A 23,262-nucleotide genomic window follows, 5' to 3' on the forward strand; every position below is an offset into this window, starting at 1 on the left:
TGTGCCGCGTGTGTGCACACGCACGTGCCTCACGACAGGTGTGCCGCGTGTGTGCACACGCACGTGCCTCACGACAGGTGTGCCGCGTGTGTGCATACGCACGTGCCTCATCGCGAGAAGTTGCTAGCATAAACTCTTTCTCCATCCTCTGCCTCTGAGCCTCATCAGCCTTAGCATACGATGCAGTGCTACCATAGCAGGCTGTGGCCTGCAAGGACATGTGTGGCTGGATAACAGAGACAACAGAAAGTGGCCCTCAGAGTCCACAGTGCAACCATTACACGACGGAACCTCCAGAAAGTGGCCCTCAGACATCGTAAAAGTAACTACTCTGTAGTGGTCTAAACGTGTGATACACAGAGCTCTCGGTGCTTAACTCTGTGATCTATGTGGTCAGTCACTCGTTTCTAGCCACGACGTGGCAAAGTTTTCAAATGATTTCCTCATTATGTACATAAAGCAAAAAATAACAACTCAATTAAAAATGGGCAAAGGATCTGAACAGACATTTCTCCAAAAAAGATATGCAAATGGCCAGCAAGTAGATGAAAAGATCATTATCACTAAGCATTAGACACCTGCAGATCCAAAGTACAATGAGACTGTGACTCAGACCCCGTAGGATGGCTACTCACACACATATGCGTGTGCGTACACACACACACACACCCCAGACGAACTAGAACAGTAGCTAGGCAAGCCTGTGGAGAAACGCTGGTGCATTCCTGGCAAGGATATAAAAGTGTCTTTACTATGAAAAATAGTATGGGAGCTCCTCAAAAAGAATTAAAAACAGAATTTCCATAAGCCTGGCAATTCTACTTCTCAAAAAGAACAGAAGCAGAGGCTCAAATGGATGTTTGTATTGCACTCCAATGAAATGATTTTTGTTGATAAATGATACTCAGTTACATCTGAATATAATACAACTCATACATCTATCACTATCATATAGTACCTCATAAGTAGGTGCAATTACTGTACATCAATTAAGAATGAAAAGAAGGTATTTGTATGCCTATGTTTATAGAAATTATTGACATAAATGAGTAAGCAAAATGGGGTATAAAATGGAATACTACTCAGCCTTACAAAGGGGGAAAATTCTGACACATGCTACAACATGGAAAAAGTAGCCACAAAAAAGTCAAATACTGCAGCATTTCTCTTACATGAAATATATGGAGGAGTTACATTCATGGAGACAGAGTGTGGTGTGGTAGTTTTCAGGGGCTAGGGTGGGGGAGGGCAGTAATTATATAATAAACACACAGTTTCGGCTTTGCAAGATAAAGAGTTGAGAGATGGCTTCGGACACTGATGGCGAACCTTTAAGAGCTTTCAATGATACCAAACAGCCAGCTGTGGCACATGTGCCACAGGTTTGCCACCACTGGCTGTGGGTAGTGGTTATACAATAATGTAAATGTACTTCATGTCCAGCCACATATCTGAAATGGTTAAGTGATACATTTCACATTTGTATGGTAGACACAATTAAATATATAGAGTCGGGGTTATTACTTTAAGATACAATGTGGTGTCCACTTTTGTGTCTGGAGAAGAAAGCACGAAGTTGCTTACAGTTCCCATGTGTGCGCGCATCGGCAGAGCAAGGAAAGGGATGACAGGGCCATCTCAGACACGGGCCACATGGCCGGCTTCCACGAGCAGGGAGACTCAGCCCCATGCCTGAGCGTGAAGGAACTCCTTCTTTGGGTGTCCTTTCAGCTTCCTGTCAGGATGCCAAGCTCATTGTGAGCCACGGCCTCGCCTCCTTAGAGGAAGCTGTGAGTCCAGCACCCTTTGGCACTGAGCCAAACCTCCTCTAGGTAGGCGACCATGTAAGGAGAGGTGGGCACTGCAAAATGCACGGAGACCAGTTCCCAAGAGGGCACATGAGGGGTGAGGGGGGGCACGCTAAGCTGGCAGGCACAATGGACAGGGCAGGGCACCACAGTGAGGTAAACACTATGTGCTCCAGTGATCTTGAGGAACAAAGTGACAAAGCCCAGAAAAATTATATGAAAAATACAACCAACAAAATCAACAACTACAATACAAGTATTTTAGAATCCATAGAACAAAAGCACTTTTCAAGGACTCAGTAGGATAGAAGTCTACAATGAGATACACTATATTAAGATTAGAGGACATTAAATGTAAAAAGAAAGTCTGCAACATTAGCTGAGACAAAGGGCATTATTAGCTACAAAGAAATGACAATTTGACTGAGATCAGAACATGTCTCTAGAGCTAGGCAATAGCTCAGTGGCTAAGTGCCTGCCTGGCAAGCTTGAGGACAGGGGTTCAATCCCTAGTACTGCATGTCATGATGGCCCCAGAACCCCGGGTGTGCTGTGCTGGCCACTGAAACTGGGCGTAGCGGTGCACACCTGTAATCCCAGAGCTAGGGAGGCTGAGGCAGAAGGATCACTACAAGGCCAAGCTGCACAGCGAGACCCTGAGCCAAACAGATAAATAAATAAATAAATAGTTGCTTCAAAAAGCTGTCTCTAGAATAAAAGCTGGAGTGCTCAAGCACGCTAAAGGATGGCTGCTCTGTGAGCGCTCCATAAACTGTTAAATACGATTCAAGACTACAGGAAACAGGGCTGCCTGCGGAGCCCGCAGGAGGGCACGTCCTCAGCAAGAACGAGGCCTGCATTCAGTGATCAGAACCAAAAAGGAAATGATCAACAAGCCCCACAAACAAACTACAACAGGAACCAAATGTGCAAAACAAAAGAACACCCCCAAGGATTTACCACTTACAGTCTTTCACAGAAAAAAAAAATAATAATCGCGCTGCATACTTCAGTAAGGAGAAATGCAAACTCTAAGAGAAAGTTCTGTATGCAAAAGCAGCGAGCACAGCAAGTGATAAACGCTAGACAAGAGGCTTAGCCAATGACAAATTAAGAGTGGGGTTGTGTTTTTTAAAGTCAGCATAATAAGAGAATGTTCCTGAGAACTTTTATGACAATAGATTGGAAAACTTGATTGAAATAAACAAATTCCTAGAAAAATATAATTTATCAAAACCACCACAAAATAAAACGAAAAAACGTAGCTTAAAAATAGTAAGAAATACAATTTTTGATTAAAAACTTTTCACAAAGAAAACTCCAGTCCCAAACGATAATGATTTTACAGGTTCAATGTGATGAAACTTTCCGGAAAAAACACCCGCTTTCAAAATACTCTTCCAAAAAGTACAAAAACAAAGTATTTCCAAATAAAAGTTGTAAGGATAGCATGTTGTTGTTGTTGTTGTTGTTGTTGTTGTTGTTGTTGTTGTTTTGGCGGAACCAGGGATTGAACTCAGGCCCTTACGCTTGCCAGGGAAGCAGTTATTCCACTGAGCCATCTCCGCAGCCCCAGGATAGCATAGTCTTAATATTAAAAACTGAGCAGAAAACAATAAACAAAAACTATAGGCTAATCTTACCTCCAAAGACACATTTAGAAATGCTAAAGAAATAATAGCAACTAAAATCCTGAACTATATAAAAATATAACCAAGTTATATACATTTCATGACTAGACTACTGGTTTAGGATTCAGAACACAATCATTAAATGTTACTACAGTTACACAATAGTGTCCCCAAATCACGAGATCACCCCAAAATATACGGTAGGGTTTGTAAGGTTCAACATCTGTTAGTGATAAAAACTCTTAGCAGCAAACTAGAAATAGAAAGAAGCATCACTAATTTGCTAAAATGCTTTACAAAGAAGTTGTACCAACCACTTTAAGTAAATACTCATTTCAAAACTTTCAAGATCAGACATTTAATTAGGTTTTAATTTTACATTACCATAGTTCATTTAGTTCAATCTCCTCAATTCAATTTACTTCAATAAGAATCAAAGAAGTACTCATGCTAAAATGAGTTTTTCAAAGGCAGTAAGCTAATAAATTCTCTTTTGCCTGTAGACCCACAGACCTCTTGGAATTCATTTCTGAATAATTAGGACTCTGGGTTCAAGTTGCATTCTTGCCACCTAGATCCCTGATCACCCCTCTTCATTTGCATGATGAAGTTTTCTCTTGCTGCTGCTCAGAGATGTCAGACTCTAGCATCACATACACACATGTGTTTCTGGCCTCGTACTATATTCCTTGGGCCTATGTATTTATCATTCTATTCATGTCGTTTCTTATGTGTACCGCAGATTTTCCCAAAGGCTTGATATCAGGTAAAGTGAATTCTTTAACTTGGTTGTGTGGGCTGGGGATATAGCTCAGTGACACAAGGGCCTGCCTGGCAAATGCAAAGTCCTGAGTTCAATTTCCAATACAAAAGAAAGAGAGAGAGAGAGAGAGAGCCATGAGGCAGAGGCAGAGGCAGAGGCAGAGGCAGAGAGAGAGAGAGAGAGAAAGAGAGAAAGAGAGAGACACAGAGAGAGAAAAACAGAGAGAGACAGAGACAGAGAGATGGAGAGAGACACAAACAGAGACACAAACAGAGAGGACCCAAATTAATTAGGTCATTTGAGTACTACTGGCCCACTATATTTCCATATAAACTTTAGACCTTGCTTATAAGATTCCTCACAAAAGTTACCTAGATTTCTATTTTTTTAACAACTCTAGCCATATGCTACTAACTTTGAAGCAATCTTATAAATTGTTTTTGGACATATGCAAAATAGTGGCAGATGTGTGATTGAAGTGAGCAGTGACCTCCAGGGGACACAGCAGGTAAAGAGATGTCACCTGAGGAAGGCTGAGGTGCTTCAGTTGCATTTCTAAAGTTTTTACTCTTCAAAAGAATATGTGGCTAAAATCCAAGGGTCTGATAGAGTAGACAGCAGGGTCGTGGGCTCATTGTTCTCCATTGCTGCCTGCAATCAAATCCAGACATATGCTTAGAATCTTTCATCATTTTAAAAATGAATGAAAAGGAAAATAAAATAGCTTCTCTATCAGCAGTTAACCCATAGTTTAAACCTTGCCAAATGGACTCTTACAAGGGTCACCTACTTATAATTCAATATCCTTGGTAGTGAGTTATATATTATGATTATAATTTATACATCTCATGGGGAGGCCCTTTGGAAATGAATTATTCTCACGCTAAAAGAAAACATTTGATTCATTACCTAGACAAGAGATAGAAAAAAATTAAGCTATCCACTATATAAATTACTTCTTTCTTTAACCATTCTTCATTTTCGAAGCCACAAGACTACAAATAAAAAATGCCAACATAAATGCACACAGGTTGAAGAGCTGGGCCACAACGGAACTGTAAGGCAAGTCTACTTCTCTGTCTAAACATAGGCAGCCTTTAATCCTAACATGTCAAATGAACCCAAATGTCCCTCTCATCTTCCAATTAAAGAGGCAGGCATGACTCTATTTGAAACACTGAAGAGATCTGTCTGTTCTTTTGCATAAGAAGAAATAAGACACTTAACTGCAGCTAACTTTCTTGACTAATTACTTTTGATGAGGTGAGTTACTCTAACTTCATTTTGTCCCAAGACATTAATATGAATTTTGAATTTTGGACTTGAATTGATTGATCCTTTTGTTAGGTCTTTGATAACTTTGAGGTCTCCTTACTAGGTTGAGTGACCTAAAAGTTAATACGTCAGTTCTTTCTCCTTTCTCCTTTCAGTCAATAGACGAAAGGAGATTGCTTTAGGCGAACAATCCACGGTGGCCCTGCTTTCCATGCTACATTTCTTTTTTGTTTGTTTTTGTACTGGGGATAAGCCCAGGGGTGTGCTATCACTATTTTACATCCTGAACCCTTTGGAATTTTTCACTTTGAGACAAGGTGTCTCCAAGTTGCCCTACTGGACTCAGCTGTACAATCTTCTACCTCCCTCTCCCAAGTAGCTGGGATCACAGGCATCTAGCATTTCCACTACCTTCCCAACTAGCTTTTAAATGGAAAGAAAAAGTGCTTCATAATCACATAATGCCAATTTTGTCTTATCCAGTGGTTTTATGAAAGTAGGAAGAGTCAGGTTGGGGCAAAAGGCAGATTTTATGTTTGACTAGAGATTGAAGTATGAAACTAAAGGGAGATTTCAAAGATTAGCTGGCAGAAGATAAAAGATTCTGGGTTGGAATCATTTTCCAGTAGCCCTTGTCATTTCTTTTTCTTTTTTTCCTTTCCTTTTCTTTTTTTGATACAGGGTCTCGCTATACAGTTCAGACTTATAGTAGTGATCTTCCTGTCTCAGCCTCCCCAGAGCTGGATGACAGGCATGTGTCCAGGGTTCTGGGGCTAGCACAGTATCAGTACTGGGGATCAAACTCGAGCCCTTGTGCTTCTCAGGCAGGCACTTGTGCCACTGAGCTATTCCGATGGCCCCTACTGCAGCCATTTTTAAAATAATTGACACTTATGAAATGTAGGGCTGGAGATAGTATAAGCACCTGCCTGGCAAGCTCAAGGTCCAGCGTTCGATCCCTGGTACGTCAAGATTAAATAAATAAATAAATAAATAAATAGCTGTAGTACTAAGAGATATCTGTTGATGGAACTTAATTATACATATCTAGTGGTGTTGGTTGGTTGTGGAATAATGTAAAAGCAGAAGGCTTACTGACAAGAGCTTACTCTGATATTTCTTTTCTTTTTCTTTTTATGAACAGAATATATTTATTGAGGGAGAGAAAGCTCCTGTCCAAGAGAGGGACAGGAGGGGGGCCTGAGTGGGTAGTCTTACTCTGATATTTCTGAAATAACCAAAACTAGCAGGTGAATTTATACAACATTCCAACTACCCTGAAGAGATGTGAGGAGCTGTAAGGATTTCTGGAAATGTTTTCTCATGCTTTCTCACAGAATGTCCTGCCTCGGACCTTGTATGACATAATCTTGGTGCTTCCTGAGGGGAGAGCCCAGAGGAAAACACTTCTGGGTCCACTACCCTGTAACAAATCCTTTCCATCTTCAAAACTAAAGACACCAATTTGTTTGTCACCATTTAAGTCATATGTGCTTGCTTCATATGCCAGCTCCTTAAGACCTGTACTCACTTCCAGTCCATGGTCTGATGATTTCTTTGTAAAATGCTATAATGTCCCAGTAAACTAGCAACTGGCTTAGATGATTCTGTACACTACAGACATATCCTCTGATTCCAGTGACAGAAATATCAAAACTTCTTCTAGTCAGACGGGCGATTCTTAAAATCCCATAATTTATCAGATTTTGTAAGTGTTGGCAAGATTTACAGTGAATGTGTTATCTATCTACAGGAAGATTTTACACATTTACAATAGGTTAATAGCTAAGAAACTAGGATATTGAATGTGCGTGTGCATAATGCTCACAATATATATCTTTCTGTGAGCTATAATGCAAAGAAACTGTGCAAGGTGGTTGTTTTTTTTTTTTTTTTTGCAAAACCGGGGATTGAACTCAGACCCTTGCATTTGCCAGGGAAGTTTACAAGCAGACACACAAAGGCATTAGTGGTTGCCATGCTCTAAGTGTATTAAATATATAATAAGTTTGTGATTTATTATTATTAATATTATTACTACTACTATTTTGTGTAAGAATGATCCGTTCTCACACAAATAAAAAGCAGCCATAACTCCTCAAGCCTCTGAGGACAGTGGCTCCAATTAAACAGAGCTTCAATCCATAGGACTTGATAAGCTACAGGCCAATGAGATGTCCTAGTGCCATGGGGCTGGGGCTACCTAATACCCATGCCAACAAAGCAATCTGAAGATGGAAACAGGGCAGGAAGGACCAAGAAGCGGTCTCGGCTGCCATCTGCAGCACGGGGCATGTTGTGAAGCAGTCATGCAAGGTGATAGCGATGGTGATGTAGTACCGCGCTGGGGAAATATGAGTAGCAGCTAGCTTGGATTTAAAGCACGATGTGACCGTCTCCGCCCTAGATGCTGTATACTCAGCATTACCGTGATGTGCCCACGCACCTGCACCCCACCCCCTGCAAGGCAGCAGTGCGCACTGAAGGCGGGGAAGTGCTCTGCGGCCCTCTTCCCACTGCTCCCCTGTACCCGGCCACCAGCTTCTTCTGTGCTAACATCTCTCGCAGCAAAAGACCCAAAGTACTCGGAATTTTGGTGAGAAGGGGAAAATACATGTGAAGAGAAAAAAAAAAAAAAATCAGATCCATTCATTTCATTGCAGCACAATGAAACGGGATTCTCACAGCTGGATTTATGCAACAATAGAATGAGGAAACACTACAAAACCCTGCATTAAGACTTAGGAGCTATTAAGATTAGCAAGCGATCACAGGCAAACGCTCTCATACAATTTTGGAAAGACATGGAAGGATTTAGAGAATTAACTAACAACAACAACAAAAAAGGTTAAAGAAAAGGAGAAAAATTTGACCTCCACATTCACTGGTCAGTATGAGTGCAATTCTACGTTCATCTAGGAATAGCTCTGCCACTGTTCCAAATTATTTTTAGAAGCCTCTTCATAGGTCTGTCTCTTCCTGCTCCTTGGAAATAACTGGAAGTCAGAACTATCAACTCCCGCTCTTTACTCAGCATCCAGGAGAACCTTGGTGTAGGCAGTAATGGTGCTCACTAGTTCCACATGAGAGCTCTCTGGAGCCACCTGTGGTTAAAGTCCTGGCTCTGCCACTTGCTAATACAATCACTCTGGCTGAGCTACTTCCTGTGCTACGGCTTATCATTTCTGATGAAATGGATTCACAGTGTCTGCCCTCCGTTGTGGTGCATAAAACCTCTTACAACAGGCAAAGGACTTACATTCAATGACTTGCGCAGTGCACTCAACAAGTGGCAAGGATTCTCATGGCTCAATAAATTAATGTACTGATGACTGGTGTATTGAGCTGTGATCGCCAGAAAGCGTAAGTAAGGGATAGTAGCCAGCGCTGCTCTCCAGAAGCCCCCGCCCTACACCCGTACACAGCGCTGTGACTGGTGCCACAGCCAGGGCACAGGTGACGCTGGCGCCATCCCCTGCCATCTCAGCACAGACTGCTCTCAGAGGTGGCTGAGTGTTGAGGGCAGTTCAGAGCTGCTGTCCTGCAGAAGCTTACCAGACTCTTTCCCCTTCTGGTTTCTTATTTCCTCAGACCTAGTTCAATTATTTCACTTAAATAGTAACACTTTAACAAATTAAAGTGCACATGTAAATCCCTGACTTGAGTATAATTTTTAATGTGCATCTAAACCACATGACTTCATTTACACAATCTCCCCACCTAGACAAATACAAATTAGGAAAGAAGAAGGGAGGGAGAAAAGAGAAGTGTGGAGGAAATCTTAGGTTACTCATTAAAACTTTTTTTTTTAAATTTTATTTATTTGTGTGTGTGTGTGTGTGTGTGTGTGTGTGTGTGTATGGCCAGCTCAGCCCACCAGGGGGCGGGGCTGGCTGGCATGTGGTGCTGGGGGATTGAACCGCGGTCCCTGTGCTTTGCTAAGCTTGTTCTAAGTAGGTGCTTTAGACCACTGAGCCATCTCACCAGCCCCTACTCATTAAAACTTTAAAATTCTCACAGTGCTGACATTCACGGTGAAAAGAGTAAGGGCAAGAATAAAGCCAAGACTTTCAAGATTAAGTGCAACAGTGACCAAGAGCTACAGATCTGCCAGCCGAACAGCTATGCTAACTCTAAAACCAGCGCGAGGCAGCAGAGAAAATCAGCTTAGACCCTGGTCAGATCTGCTCCCATTTTACAGAAGAGGGGCTGAGGCCGGGACAAAGCAAATAATTTTGCTCACCACGGCTTCAGTTCAAAGCATGACTCATAGACAAGAAGCACCTGAGAGTGCAGTAGCAATGCAGGATCGGGCCGGGCGTCGTGGCACGCAATCCCAGCACTCAGAAGGCGGAGGCAGGAGGATTGTTTTGAGTTTGAGACCAGCCTGGGCTGCAAAGTGAGCTCAAGATCAGCCTGAACTGCATAGTGAGACCTTGTGTCAAAAAGACAAAAAAAAAAAAAAAAAAAAAAAAAAAAAAAAAAAAAAAAAAAAAACAAGATCACAAGATCTCAGCCCCCGCCCAGAACTTTGAGTTAGAATTGCGTCTGCACAAGTCCACAGCTGCTCAGCTACACCTTCCTTCAGGCTTGAGAAATGTTGACAGGTGCACTTTGCTGCCAACACATGCGCAGAGTGGGTCACTTGCACTCAGTGCTTTATTTGTATGTAAGCTGTACAAGCAATGACTGGATTCGGTAGGCAGCTTTCAATCCTTTGGTTCTAAAGTCTGCACCTGTGAGCTTTAAGTCAGGCTGCTGCCCCCTTGGAGCCCTGAATGAAGAAGACCATGCCCATGCTGCTTGCTGAGACTGCTCTCGGCCGGTTCCCTCCTCTGTGATGCCCAACTGGGGAGCTCTGAGAAGCCAAGAAGAGGGCACCGACACCTTTAGGGCAGCATTTGCTGTAGAGTGACGCCAAAGTGAGGGTCAACTACCCAGGGGACTTCTGCGCTGAGCTAGGCATCCACGCATCCCCCACACACTTCAACCCGCCTGCTGCAGTAGGGAGTATCTGCGCAGCCCTGGTCACAGAGCAGAGCCAGGGAAAGCCCTCAGCAGGGGAAAGGTATCAGCCAACGCTTCTACATTAGTAGTAAGCCTCATAGTCAGGTGCGTAATCAATGACATGCAAGTAGACTGTGTAAGTAAAATATAGTGCTGAGTAATTTTCAGTAATAAGCATTACTCCACATACGACCAAGTACTGAGTTCCTAAGTTTTGACTGTTTATAAAGCATTTAAAGAATGAATAAAAGTTATATAATTGAATATTCAGTTCAAGGCTCAGAAACAATAGGTGGCACTGTAGGGTGGTCAGCAGGAGCACGTGCCGGAGCACAGACACCTGGGTGAGTGCTGCACAGGAAGCAGGGGTGGGAGACTCTGGTGTGTCATCCCTGCAAGACCAGCCCTGAGCCAGGCAGCCAGGGCGAGCCACAACAGGCAAAGCTTATAACTCAAAAAGTATGAAATGAAGACCAAAAATTAGAACCACAGATCTGGAGTTTCTGGCCTATTAGACCTAAACAAATGCTTTTGAGGAATTCAACGAAAGAGCTGGGCGAGGCTTCAGGGTGCTCTATAGCGAGACAGCTCCTTCACAGCAGGAGGAGTGGACTCAAAAGACCCTTGAGACGGGAAGACACCACAGAGGCTAGGAAAGCCTACAGCATAATTCAGGAAGCCTGGGGGATGACTGAAGAGAAATCTCTGCTTCCCACACTACATGTTCGCAAAGGGTATCCTGTCTCCTGCCTAGATATGCCACAAGCTCAGCAGGGCCAGCCTTTCCCATGTCTCCTGTCCTCCCAGTTGGGGAAGGTTTTTGCCTAGGATTGTAATTACCCCAGACATTCTTCTTTAAGACAGACTAATGCCACTGCCAAAGTCTTTTATTCCCCTCTTACTGATATAAAAACAGCCAGTCTACACAGTTAAAAATATCACCAATGCTTCTATACTAATGATCTCACTTACCACCAACAACACTATTATACCTGAAAACAAGCCATTCCATGATGAAACTGAATATAAATATGCAATAGAGCTAAGTTACAGAATGCTCCTCCTCAGCAGAGACGTCCGAACCCTGGAACCTGGGAATATGTAACCCTACGTACTAACGGAAGTGACAGAGAAAGGGTCTGACAGAGGGACATCATCCTGAATCACCCTGCTGGGCTCTGTGCAGCCACAAGAGCCCTCTCACACGAGGAATGCACAAATGCAGAGAGACCATGAGGAGGCCAGAGGGAAGCAGAGGGGCAGGCCACGTGATGTGTGGCCAGGAGCCACACAGATTCCACTTGGTGCCCCCCAGAAGGAATAGGTCCTGCTGACACTTTCACTTTCAGGCAGGCTGATTTGGGATTTCTGCTCTCTAAATGATAAGATAATAAATGTATGTCACCTAAAACCAATCAATCAGTGGTCACTTGTAATAGCAGCCATAGAAAACTAATATGTATCTTGGTGTCTGAAAATAAGATGCTGCTTGTCACCATCGTGCACGAATGTGTGAGCCCATGTGTAGGGAATTTTGAGCACTATAATATAAAGTGGCCAACTGCCAAGAACACACTGTTGAGGGATCCTAAAGACTCCAATGCTCAAAGGAGGAAGCGAGGATCTTCTATAGAGCACATCTAATTCATCACAAACAAACTGATGGTAGAAGTATGGACGTCAAAAGGAAATGCGGACCATGCTGGAAACTGGAGAGAAAGGGCCCCTGTTACGTGACATGGAGCTGTGCGAGACAGCGTGAGAGCTTCCCAAAGTGCTGGAAAGACATTGCCCCAACACAGTGACCCCCGAGCAGGACAGCAGACAGAAAACTATGCATAGGTCAAACTGTGGGAAAAGAAAGTAAAAAAAAAAGGCAATGAAATGGTATGTTTAAAAAGATACAAGAAAATCTGGCAATGAGATACCTATGCCTCTAGAATACATTCCTAAGAAATGAAGGTGAAACACCTGCATTTCTAGACAAACAAAAGCTAACAAAATGCACCTTGCACTAAAGCAGAAGTTCCCTAGACTGAAAAAACCAAACAGCTGTGCAGGGAACTATAAAGACTGATGGGGACCACTACGAAGCAGCCCCAAGCATGACCAATGGGCTTCCCTGTTTACTTTTGCGTCTGCCCAAGGCCTAGGCCCCTTGTCTGGAGATGTGCAGCAGACCCTTAGTAAGGAGAACCTCTGTGAGTCACCAATCCCAAATGAGGCCTGTAATGGCAGGTGAAGGTGGACCACCTTAGGATAAGACAAGGTCCCAACCAAGGGCCCCTGGAGCTAACCTCAACTAGATAAAGACTGAGCCCCAGGCATCTCACTCCAGGGCAGATTAACTTAATATCTTACTTGGAGAGTTCTTGAATGGTTCTGCCCTTCTTGAGTACTCCCCTTTCTTCTGACAACTAAATAAATTTGGGCCTCTCGGAGGCCTTGGTCTTATCCCTGAGAGAATCTCGAATCCTGTGAGATGGCTTCAATTAACCAACTAGAAAGGAAAAGTCACTCAATGGGATATAGGTTGATAATATCCCTTAAGTATTGTGCACTGACTTAAAGACTGGGCAGGCACAAACCACTATGCTGGGAAAAACCAAGATCTATAGCCAGAAATAAGGATCAGCAGGCTAAACATCAGGAGGAGCAGGAAGCAATAGTTTTCATTTCTTCAAAAGATAATTGAATATCTCAAGCAAATGTTATAACATATCATGGATTATAATATATGGGAAAAGAAAATACAACAATACAAAGAATAAGAGAGGCAAAAAGAATTTTACTAATATAAGGTTGTTAAATATTTCACAAAATTGTATAAGATTTTTTCATGGTGATGTGCAATGATGAATTATGCATATTATAATCTAGGGTAAGATTATGCATTTATAATCTAGGGGAGCCACTTAAAACTCATATAAAAGTGAAACTCAACAGCGATGAAGGAAATAAAATGGAAGAGGAAAACAAAAGCTATAAACCTCACTTTCAAAACAACAGAATAAAGAATAGATGTTGAAATTAGGGAAGCAATAAAAAAAATGACAGCACTACTCCCAGTCATATAAGTAATTATATTAACTGGAAGTAAATTTAACACTTCAACCAGGAGGTAGAGATTTTAAGTCTCGGTTTAGAAAACAGATCCAAGACCATGCTTTTTTACATGATCCATTTTTATCAGAAGGACACGGAACATAATCAATACGAAGGTATTTATGACTTTGCAAACACTAATCCTAAGCCAGTACGTCTATATCATTATCAGCAAAGATAAATTTTAAAAGAAAAATAGCCCCAGTGATCAAGACGAGTACTCCATCTGGCAAAGCCCAAGGCTGGTTCTCTGCTTCTCCTAAGGTTGCTGAATCTCTTTTCTTCTGTATATCACTGCTGAAGGCTCAGAAGTCCCAGCCCCAGAAGTGACTGTGAGCCTCCATTAAAGACCTTTTCAAATTTACATTATTTTAAAATTTCAATAGTTTTTGAGCATGCTTTGTGGTGCTCTCAGTCTTGACGATCGTTTTTTTATGATTACTTAATTCTTAGAAAGTCCTCATACCTGAAACTTCACCTTCTGATGAATGTCCAACAGGCGGAACTGTTTCAGGAAGCGGTCGTCCTCGCTCCAGAAGAGGCGGATGTCCGGGATGTCGTAGAGGGTCATGGCCAGTCTTTCTAGCCCTACACCAAAGGCCCAGCCAATGCGATCTTGTGCTCCAGCTAAAAACAGAGAACAAGACAGCTGTGCAGGAAACGATAAGGGCTGTAAGCACCAAACAGGCACAACCGCTCCCTGGTGAGCAACAATGATGCTGCACGCCTGGAGCAGCAAGGCTTGGGGGCTGACCTCTGGGCTCACCAGAGAGAGTGCTCAGGTTCCCTCTCTCTACATCTCCACTTTCCTTTCCTCTGGAATCTTTTCTCACTCTCAGTAAAATATCTACCCTACTTGGCATAAGTTACAGAAGAGGGAGGGAAGGTAGGCTTCATGCCTAAGTGGTTTACTATGTAGGAATCTAGGTTCGTAACGTGCCACAGTGGACTGTTAACGTGCAGGAAGAATGTGTCTTTAAGAAGCTCAACTTTATTAAAACAAGGTAATGATGACTCTCGCTAAGATCGTGAGGCGGAATGCCCATCTAGCACCATTTACTCCAGGGAAAAGGTTCTATCAATGCCATGAGTTCTAAGGGTACATCCCATGATATGAAGCCAAATGAGAGAGAGGCTAGAAATTGCTGTATAGAGGAAGACAACACTACTGGGGAAGCATATATATACATAAAAAAAAAAAAACCCTCCAGAAATGAATGGAATTTCAACTAGCCAAGGATGGGAAGGATCCTTAGGTAGGCTGAGATGTTTCTGAAATTCTCAGCCTCCATGTGGCCTGCAGAAATACCACTCTTCCAGTGTGGCTGGGACCAAGAAAAAGGATGGATTTCTAGTGGCCTGTGATTAGCGTTCCTTACACAACACCCCAGGGTGTGGGCTGGAGTGCGCTCCCTGCTGGCCATTATGTGGTGAGGGCCTTGAGGCTAGGACCTAGGATGCCTCCCAGAGGCAAGTGGGGGCTCAGCAGAAGAGGAACCTCACCCCTAATCATAAGGAACAAATTCCCCTAACAGTCTGCTGGGCTGAGAAGTGGACCCTGAGCTCTAAAAGAGAGTACAGCCTTGCTGATCTATTGATGTCAGGGCTGTGAGACTCTGAGCAATATACACCCACATCTCTGCACAAGGGAACTATGGGAACCATGGCAATACCTTTGTGTTCTTCAAAGCCACTGAGCATGAGAGGATTTGTTGTTGGGTGGGTTTGCAGACTGATCCACAGATACACACACACACACACACACACACACACACACACACACACACTCTGACAGCAGAGGAGTGGAGTAGCTCACGGGTTGAGAAGCTGCTTCTGGAGCAGTGGGCGACACTGGAAGGATTTTTTTTAATGTTATGTCCAATCCTAGCAATGTAATTCGTTCTAGCATTCTCATTTATTGTTGGTTACATTTTATACCTTTATAACAATTTGAAAAATGATGTGGCAATATATACCTATGAAGAACTATGAAACTATTCACATGCTTGATTATATGACTTCAGTAAGGAACTCTATCCTAAGGAAGGCAATAATTAAACAAATGCAAAATGATAAAGAGAAGTATCTGCAGCAGTAGTACTTAAAATAACAAAAACACACAAGCAGCCTAAACATCTAACATTAGAAAACTGCTGAGATGTGCTAGTTTTTGTATTGGCATCATCAAAAATCATGAACATATAAATGCTTATTATATACTAACTATAATATGAAAGCAGCTATGATAAAATGAACATGTACTATGGTGTTACCACTTAATACAGGTATAAATGAGGATTACAGTATAAAAAATAAAAGAATATGTACACAAGGATTACAAAGGATCATAGTTCAAATAATTTCATTTTTAAATTAATAAAAAACTGTATTGTTTCTATTGTACAGCATGACTTTCAATATGAATCTATGAATCATTGCTTCATGTACTTATACTTTTTGTGAAGAAAACATCAAATATCTGGTTTTTTAGCAATTTTCAAGTAAACAATTTATTGTTAAGTCTACTCACCATATTGTGCAATAGATCTCCAGAGCTTATTTATTTCTTTGACTGAAAATTCTCTGTAATACTTACAGATTTTTCAAGAAAAAAAATGCAAACAAAGGTATGCAGGAGTGTAATGGTTCTTTTCTGTCTCAGGCTTTTCTTTCATCATTAAATCTTACACATTTTATTGTCAAAGGTCAGACAAAACCAACTACATAGCAACCAGTATCTGTAACTACCCAGATTTACAATATTTGATTTTATTTAATGTTTCCTCATTTTTTACTTTGTTCTTTCACCCATCATCTCTCACTTTTTTTGTGGAGTTCCCCAACTCCACAAAACATTTTCTGAGGCAAAAATTAAAGTAAGAAAGAAACCTAGAAGTAGCTAAAAAAAAAAAAGAGCAATAATTTAATTTTTTAAAATAGACAAAGAACAGTTACATATAAGGAATAATAATTTTAAAAAAGGTTGTTAAGCAAATGAAAAGCTTACCTAAGAAAAATGAAAGACAAAACTGAGTCAGGTTACCATCTCTTACTGACCAGAACGGCAAAATAAAAAACATCAGATCACATACTCGGTAGCAAAGCTGAAGAGAAGCGAATGCTCACGCACTGCTGGGAGCGTGCGTGTGCGCCTTGATCCTCAGACAAACTAAGGGATATGATATTGCATGCATAAAGTTAGAATGTATACACTATGTGCTACTTTAACTTTTAGAAAGTATTCTGCTCATGGAAAATTATGAATTTATAAGATTTTTCCTGGAGTATTCTTTATCACTGCACAGTACTGCCTGGTCTTAGTACAATGATTCCTAAAGATTGTGTGCAACTCAAATATTTGTCCATAAAAAAGTAGTTAAATACACTATGCTAGGATCACACAATGGGACTTGATTATAACAGCCTTGGACGGGTTTTTAAAAATTAAAATTGTCAGTTGTCTGGTTTGGGGGTATTGGAGGAAAGCAGGAAAAATGGGGAGACTTTACCATGTGTGCCTTTACACCTGGAGAGTGGTAAGAAATGTGTCACACTTAGGGCAATCTCCATTATCTGCAGTGCATGTGGAGCAAAGGACTTGAGCATTTTGGATTTCTGATTAGAGATACTAAGCCTGGAATAGAAAGTTTCAGGGCTAACCACATGGCAGTAATTTCTTTTCTGCTTATCTTTTTGTGGGGGTTGGCAAACTAGGGACTGAGCCCAAGGCCTTGCACATGGTCTACCACTCAATCACGTTTCATCAACTCTTCTTAAATTGTATTTTGAGCCAAGGTTGCTAACTTGAATGGGCTGACCTCACACTTGAAATCTTCCTGCCTTGGTCTCCCAAATAAGTTAGGATTATAAGCATACACCCCATAAAAACAGAGTATTCCCCTTTTGTCACATTAGTGCCAGGCTTTCAGGAAATTCATGATTAGTAAAAATGGACTGTCTTTCCCCCTTATATCTATTCTGGCCTTGCTCTAAGACCCCTTACAATTCCAAGTGTGGCAAGTCAGTTGTGCCATCTGTGGTGGGTTGGCACAACCTTTTGCAAATCCCTTGGCACCCCTCATCTTGAGGCTTGGTGCGACAGGATGCTTGGGCCAATAGAGTATCTGGGACTGATGCTGTGTGACTTCAGCGGTCACATTAGAAAAAGCCATGCAGCTCGATCCCAGGTGTGCCCTACCAGCTCCACAGCCAGGGCACATTGAGAAGGTGACTGAGACTGGGAGTGGTGGCCTGTGCCTGTAATGCCAGCGCTTAGGAGGCTGAAAACAGGAGGATCACTATGAGTCTAATCTGTGTAGCAAGACTCTGTAGAACCTGTACTAAGTACACTAGAAAGAAAGAAAGAAAGAAAGAAAGAAAGAAAGAAAGAAAGAAAGAAAGAAAGAAAGAAAGAAAGAAAGAAAGCAAACGAGCGAGCGAGCCATGCAACCACCTTCTGGTTTTCTTGAAATCTTGCTCTTCTCATGTGCAGTCTCAAGGTCTTCCCTCTAGAAGAGTCTCTCTTGAACTCCATTGCTAGGCTCTAAGAAGTCTCAGCACTAGAAAAAGACCTTGTCTTCCGACTGCACCAGGCCCTCCAGTGACCACACGTGCCAGCAGGTATGTCAGGGGAAAAGACTCGAGATGATCCCAGCTCCAGCCCAGAGTCCCCCAGGTTTAAACCTTCTGGATGAGGCACCTGTCACTGTGGGCGATGCCAGACAGCCTCCACGGTGTCCTGTCTGAATTCAGGACCACAGAATAGCCCATGACGACTTTCCTAGTGGGTCTGGAGTGGTCTATTACTCGATGAGAGATCAAAAGAGCATTCATCTTGCTAAGTCATGTACATTTGGCTCTTTTTTGCAAATATTTCCCATCATGATAAAGCTAAAGCTAACTACACTGCTGGCTCATGTTCTTCTGGCTATCAAAGTGATATAAATAAAATTAGGTGAAGTTTCAAATAGAAGCTATTAGGAGTTACAAGGTTAAAATAAAATGAATATTATATTACAATACCTAATTTATGCCATAATAATTCCTCTCCTAAAGCCCGTGCCACCTAGTATTATTCACAACATTGCTCTTCCTAGAAATAATCCAAACCACCCAAATCCCAGGGTACCCAATGCCCAAGAAAAACAGACACATGTGCACAGAACCATCAATATGCACATAATCTTAACAGTTTTGTTCATAATAGCCTCAAAGCACAAATAACTCTACTTCTATCAACTAGCAGATGATAAGAACTGTGGGGTATCCATGTAATGTAATATCACCTAGCAATAAAAATAAGTGATGCATATATACAACAGCATAAGTGAACGTCAAAGCATTATGCTTGGTGGAAGGAAACATTCTGGTAACAAAGAATACACAATATTATTTTACTTACATGACATTCTAGAAAAATGGGAAGCTAAAGAAGTAACAGATCGGTGGCTGAGGTAGGTTGGGGGTGGTTCGAATCTTCTCACTCCTGGCTAAGGGGTAATTATATGACTATATGTCCCTCAAAGCTCACTTCACTCTCCTTTAAACTTGTGGATTTTACTGTGTATAATTCTCAGACACCAGGCTGAGAGTCATGAGACTAGAGAGCAAAATACAACCCGCAAGCATAATACCAAACCTCCTGTGCCATTCACCTTGGATTATTCTTTTTTTTTTTTTTTTTTTTTTGTAGAACCAGGGATTGAACTCAGGTCTTTGCGCTTGCCAGGGAAGCGCTTATTCCACTGAGCCATCTCCCCAGCCCCCACCTTGGATTATTCTGTTCCTCCAAACATAATGTACCCTTAATATAATATATTTTCTTTCTTAACACTTGTCCCACTTCTGAAAGCCCATAGGTGTCTCTCTTCCTATCATCCTGTAAAGCATGGCCTAAATATTCCCTATGTGAGGTTCGTCCTCTGACCTTCAGGGACAGATTAAGCTCGCCTTCATCTTTCTTCTCATAAACACACTGCACGTACTGCAGCAGCGTCCACCACACGGGTGAGCCTCTCTCCTGCCTAAACTAGGAGTTCTTAAAAGCAGTCCCAACACGGTGTTTGGTACAGGGCTAAGTACACCGTAGATGATTCAGCACACATCGATGCTGGTGAGAAGAACAGACACTTCTCCCCTTGTAGATTCTGGGAAGCATTCTCAAGCACAAAGCTGGAGATCATGAGGGCTCTGCCCAGCAGGGAGCCTGAGTTTGGAAAAGCAAAGTTTAAATGTCTCCTGCTTAGGATTTGGGAAGGTAAGTAAAAGAAAAGGGGAAAGAAGGAGATAAAAGGTAATTATTTCTTGCTGGATGTCTGGTACCAATTTCACGGGTGGGAAATTTAGGTGATGGACCACAAAATGCTTCACACTAGCACAATTAAAAGGAAAATAGTATCTAAAAGTTAAGTCTAAGTAAAACAGAATATTAGAAAAAAAGCAACTAAAAATACAAGTCCAAATCAAATGCGCCAAAGTTAAAGGGGGAAACCCAGGTCAAACCCCATTTACCACTCCATCCCCCACCCAGTGAGCCAGCAGCTGGGAGGCTTCTCCAAGGCTCAGCCTCCTTACGTGCCTAAGTGAACGGGGAGAACACCACTTGAGCAACCAGGGTCAGGGGCAGCAGAGAAGCATTCTGCAAGAGATCACAAGGGGAGGCAAGGTTCGCACAGGAGCGATGCCTGGGACTCAACTTCAGTTTTCCTGCATCTGGAGGGCTACAATAACAACATCAATTAGTCTAAAATTGAAGTCATTATTCAGATTGGCTAAAGCCAACAATTAAAAAAAAAACAAAAAAACCCAGTTATCTACACATACAATTTCTAATTACTTTTCTTAGGGGCTCACTAAGTAAAGGACCAGAAGGTGGAGCAGGGGAAGGACAGGTAGGCAGGGCACATAAGAAAAATCCAGGTGTGTTACCTCCAGGTACCAACCTCTCACCATGAATGTAATCACTATGCACTGCAAACATGGATTAATAAAAGTTAAAATTAAAAATGCTCACTAGGAAAGCTATCCTGCTGGAAGTGAGATACATGAGGCCTGTTTTACTGGAAAAGCCCAATGGCTTCCATAAATAACCGGCAGGGCCATGTGGAAATGCTTAAGGTGATACTAAGGATATGCATGGCTCTGAGAGCCTTGGTCTCATCTGGGTGTCAGCAGGGACCAGCTGAGACCCTCTTCTGAAGACAGAATCCAGGCCCTGCTGAGAGGACCCAGTGCTAAGGTGACGGAGGAGCCCATTCCTTCAAACCCTGAAATGCCAACATGCAACCACCTTGCATGTTAAAGCTGATGGACCAGACTTTCATTTAGAACTGGGAGCACCTGGAGGTGGCTCCCCACCACTGCAGACCACCTTTTACTCTCACAAGTAGTCTGATGAAAAAGATGGCTTGTGACAATCAGTAACAATGGAAGATTCCAAGAAAGGACATTGCACAGATTCTGAGCTTTACCAGATCCAGATTTTACCTGTGAAGCACTCTGTAACGGTCCCATCTGGACCTGCTTGCTGTGAAGCATGTGCCTGTGCTGTGTCCCTGGCCCACTCACCTGAGCACCTCATCAACCTGAGAAATGCCTAAGCATGGCTAGGTATGAGGATAAGACAGGTACATGGACCAGCAGCCCACAAATGACATCACACCAAGGCAATGCCCTGAATGCTTTTCTTAGGCATGCAGCGATGCTGAGGCACAGAAATAAGGGCTCATTCTACCACTCTGCTTTTGTCAGTCAGTGTTAGAAGGAGAGTAACTAACGGAAAAGAATTCAATTTCAAAGAGTGCTTTGTGTTTAGCACTAGAAGAAGAGCAATTTAAAGGAAAGAATTCAATTTCAAATAATGTCTTGTGTTTAAGTGATTATCCCTCAGCTTATAAGAAAATAAAGCTTTTCAGACCAATTTGATCTCATGGTTTAGAATAATGAAATTGGAAAGTGAGTGGTATTTAAAAGAAATCAGAAGTAATTTCTGGTGCCTTTTCAACAGTGCTACTACAGGGAAATGGTCACTCCCATGCTTTCTGAGAGGCCAGGAAGAAAATCTACTCTTTTATCCACAATTTTTGATCAGTGACCTATGAACTTTTTGGAGACAGAGTAAAATCTCTGTTCAGAACATAACTGAAACCACACTGCATGTAGGAGCTCACACATTAATTTTTCAAGGATGACCACACTCTTCCATTTGATTCCACTGTGCATGTTGCTGTGCAAAAAAGTGAAGGTGCTAGAATATCGGCACACCAACATTCTGCTCGCTGGGTCTCCTCACATAGACAGTTCTGCCTTCTTCACCCTCATGGCATGAATGAACAGCAGAGCGTATTCTTAGCACACATATGAAGAATGGGAATTGCCAGTACATACTTTAGAGAATATAGCATGACAGGGAAGAAAGATGAATTAAAACTAATAGTTTTAAAGTACATTAAAGTATAATTTCAGATGAGCTCAACAGAAGAAAACTACAGACCAATTTCCTTTGTGTATACAGATGCAAACATTCTAAAGAAATAACTAGCAAACCCACTTCAGTGGTATACTGAAAGGGCTAAGATCACTAGCAAAAGGGATGTATTTAAGGAACACACGTTTCATAGCCTACATCTAAAATGCCTCCCCAAAAGCCTCAGGTACATGATCATAGGGTAGGCATCTGGAAGGTCGGTGTAGTGTCACACTCATCAGCAGATTACTCCACTGAAGAATCCACATGAATGCAGTGCCAGGAGGAAGCCTAGTCAGAACCGGGCGGGGGCGTGCTAGCTACATGCCTCCCTCCCTGCCCTCCCCCTTGTCTCCTTTTGCTTCTTGATCAGCTTTCCACTGCCATACTATTGCACCAGGTCACTTCTGCCTCTGACCCAGCAGAGGGAAACCTCTAAAAGGAATGAGAAGAAATACACCTCCTCCTTTAAGTTGAAGGAGTCAACTATTTTGTTATAGTGATGGGAAAGTAACTATGACAACAAGCAAAGTTGGTTCAGAATATAAGAATTAATCAGTATAATATCCTGCATTAATACATTGGAGGAGAAAAATGGCACATGATTGATTCAGTAAAAGCCTTTGACAACATATAACACACTTTTATAATAAAAACTACTCAGGGGAACACCCTCAAAGACCATGTAAGAAAAACTCATAGTTAACATCACACTCAATGGTGAAAAACTGAAAGCTTTTCTTCTAAGATCAAGAACAAAACAATGTGGCTCACTATTGTTATTTATATTCAGAGTAGTGCTGAAATTTTTTTTTTCCAGTACCAGGGATTGAACTCAGGACCTTGCACTTGCCAGGCAAGCACTTATTCTACTGAGCTATCTAACCAGCCCAGTACTGAAAGTTTTAACCAGAGAAATTAGGCAGGAAAAAACAATATAAAAGACATCCAACTGAAAAGTAAAAGTAAAGTGATCTCTATTTGTGGAGGACATTTGTGGAAGACATCTTATATGTAGAAAACCTAACAAATCCATGAAAAAATTTAACCAATCTACCAAAGGTGCATGACAAAAATCAGTTCTATTTCTATAGACTAGCAATAAACAATCTGAAAAAAAAGTTTAAAACCATACAATATCATTGAAAACAAACTTAAGATAACACTAATAAATAGAAAGACATCCCATGTTCATTGATCGGAAATTTA

At 41.9% G+C, this 23,262-nt stretch overlaps 1 protein-coding gene across 5 annotated transcripts in view; it reads right to left on the reverse strand.

Moving 5' to 3' along the window:
• Fars2 (phenylalanyl-tRNA synthetase 2, mitochondrial) overlaps positions 1 to 23,262 on the reverse strand; it is a 538,274-nt gene that overhangs the window by 208,799 nt on the left and 306,213 nt on the right. For all 5 annotated transcript variants that reach the window (XM_023712148.1, XM_023712146.1, XM_023712144.1 and 2 more), the window contains one exon: positions 14,056 to 14,216. In XM_023712148.1, the coding sequence (XP_023567916.1) occupies positions 14,056 to 14,216 (161 nt within the window). The remainder of the gene's footprint in view (positions 1 to 14,055; positions 14,217 to 23,262) is intronic.

Source organism: Octodon degus, unplaced genomic scaffold, assembly GCF_000260255.1.
Source record: "Octodon degus isolate 3935 unplaced genomic scaffold, OctDeg1.0 scaffold00023, whole genome shotgun sequence".
Taxonomy (NCBI): domain Eukaryota; kingdom Metazoa; phylum Chordata; class Mammalia; order Rodentia; family Octodontidae; genus Octodon; species Octodon degus.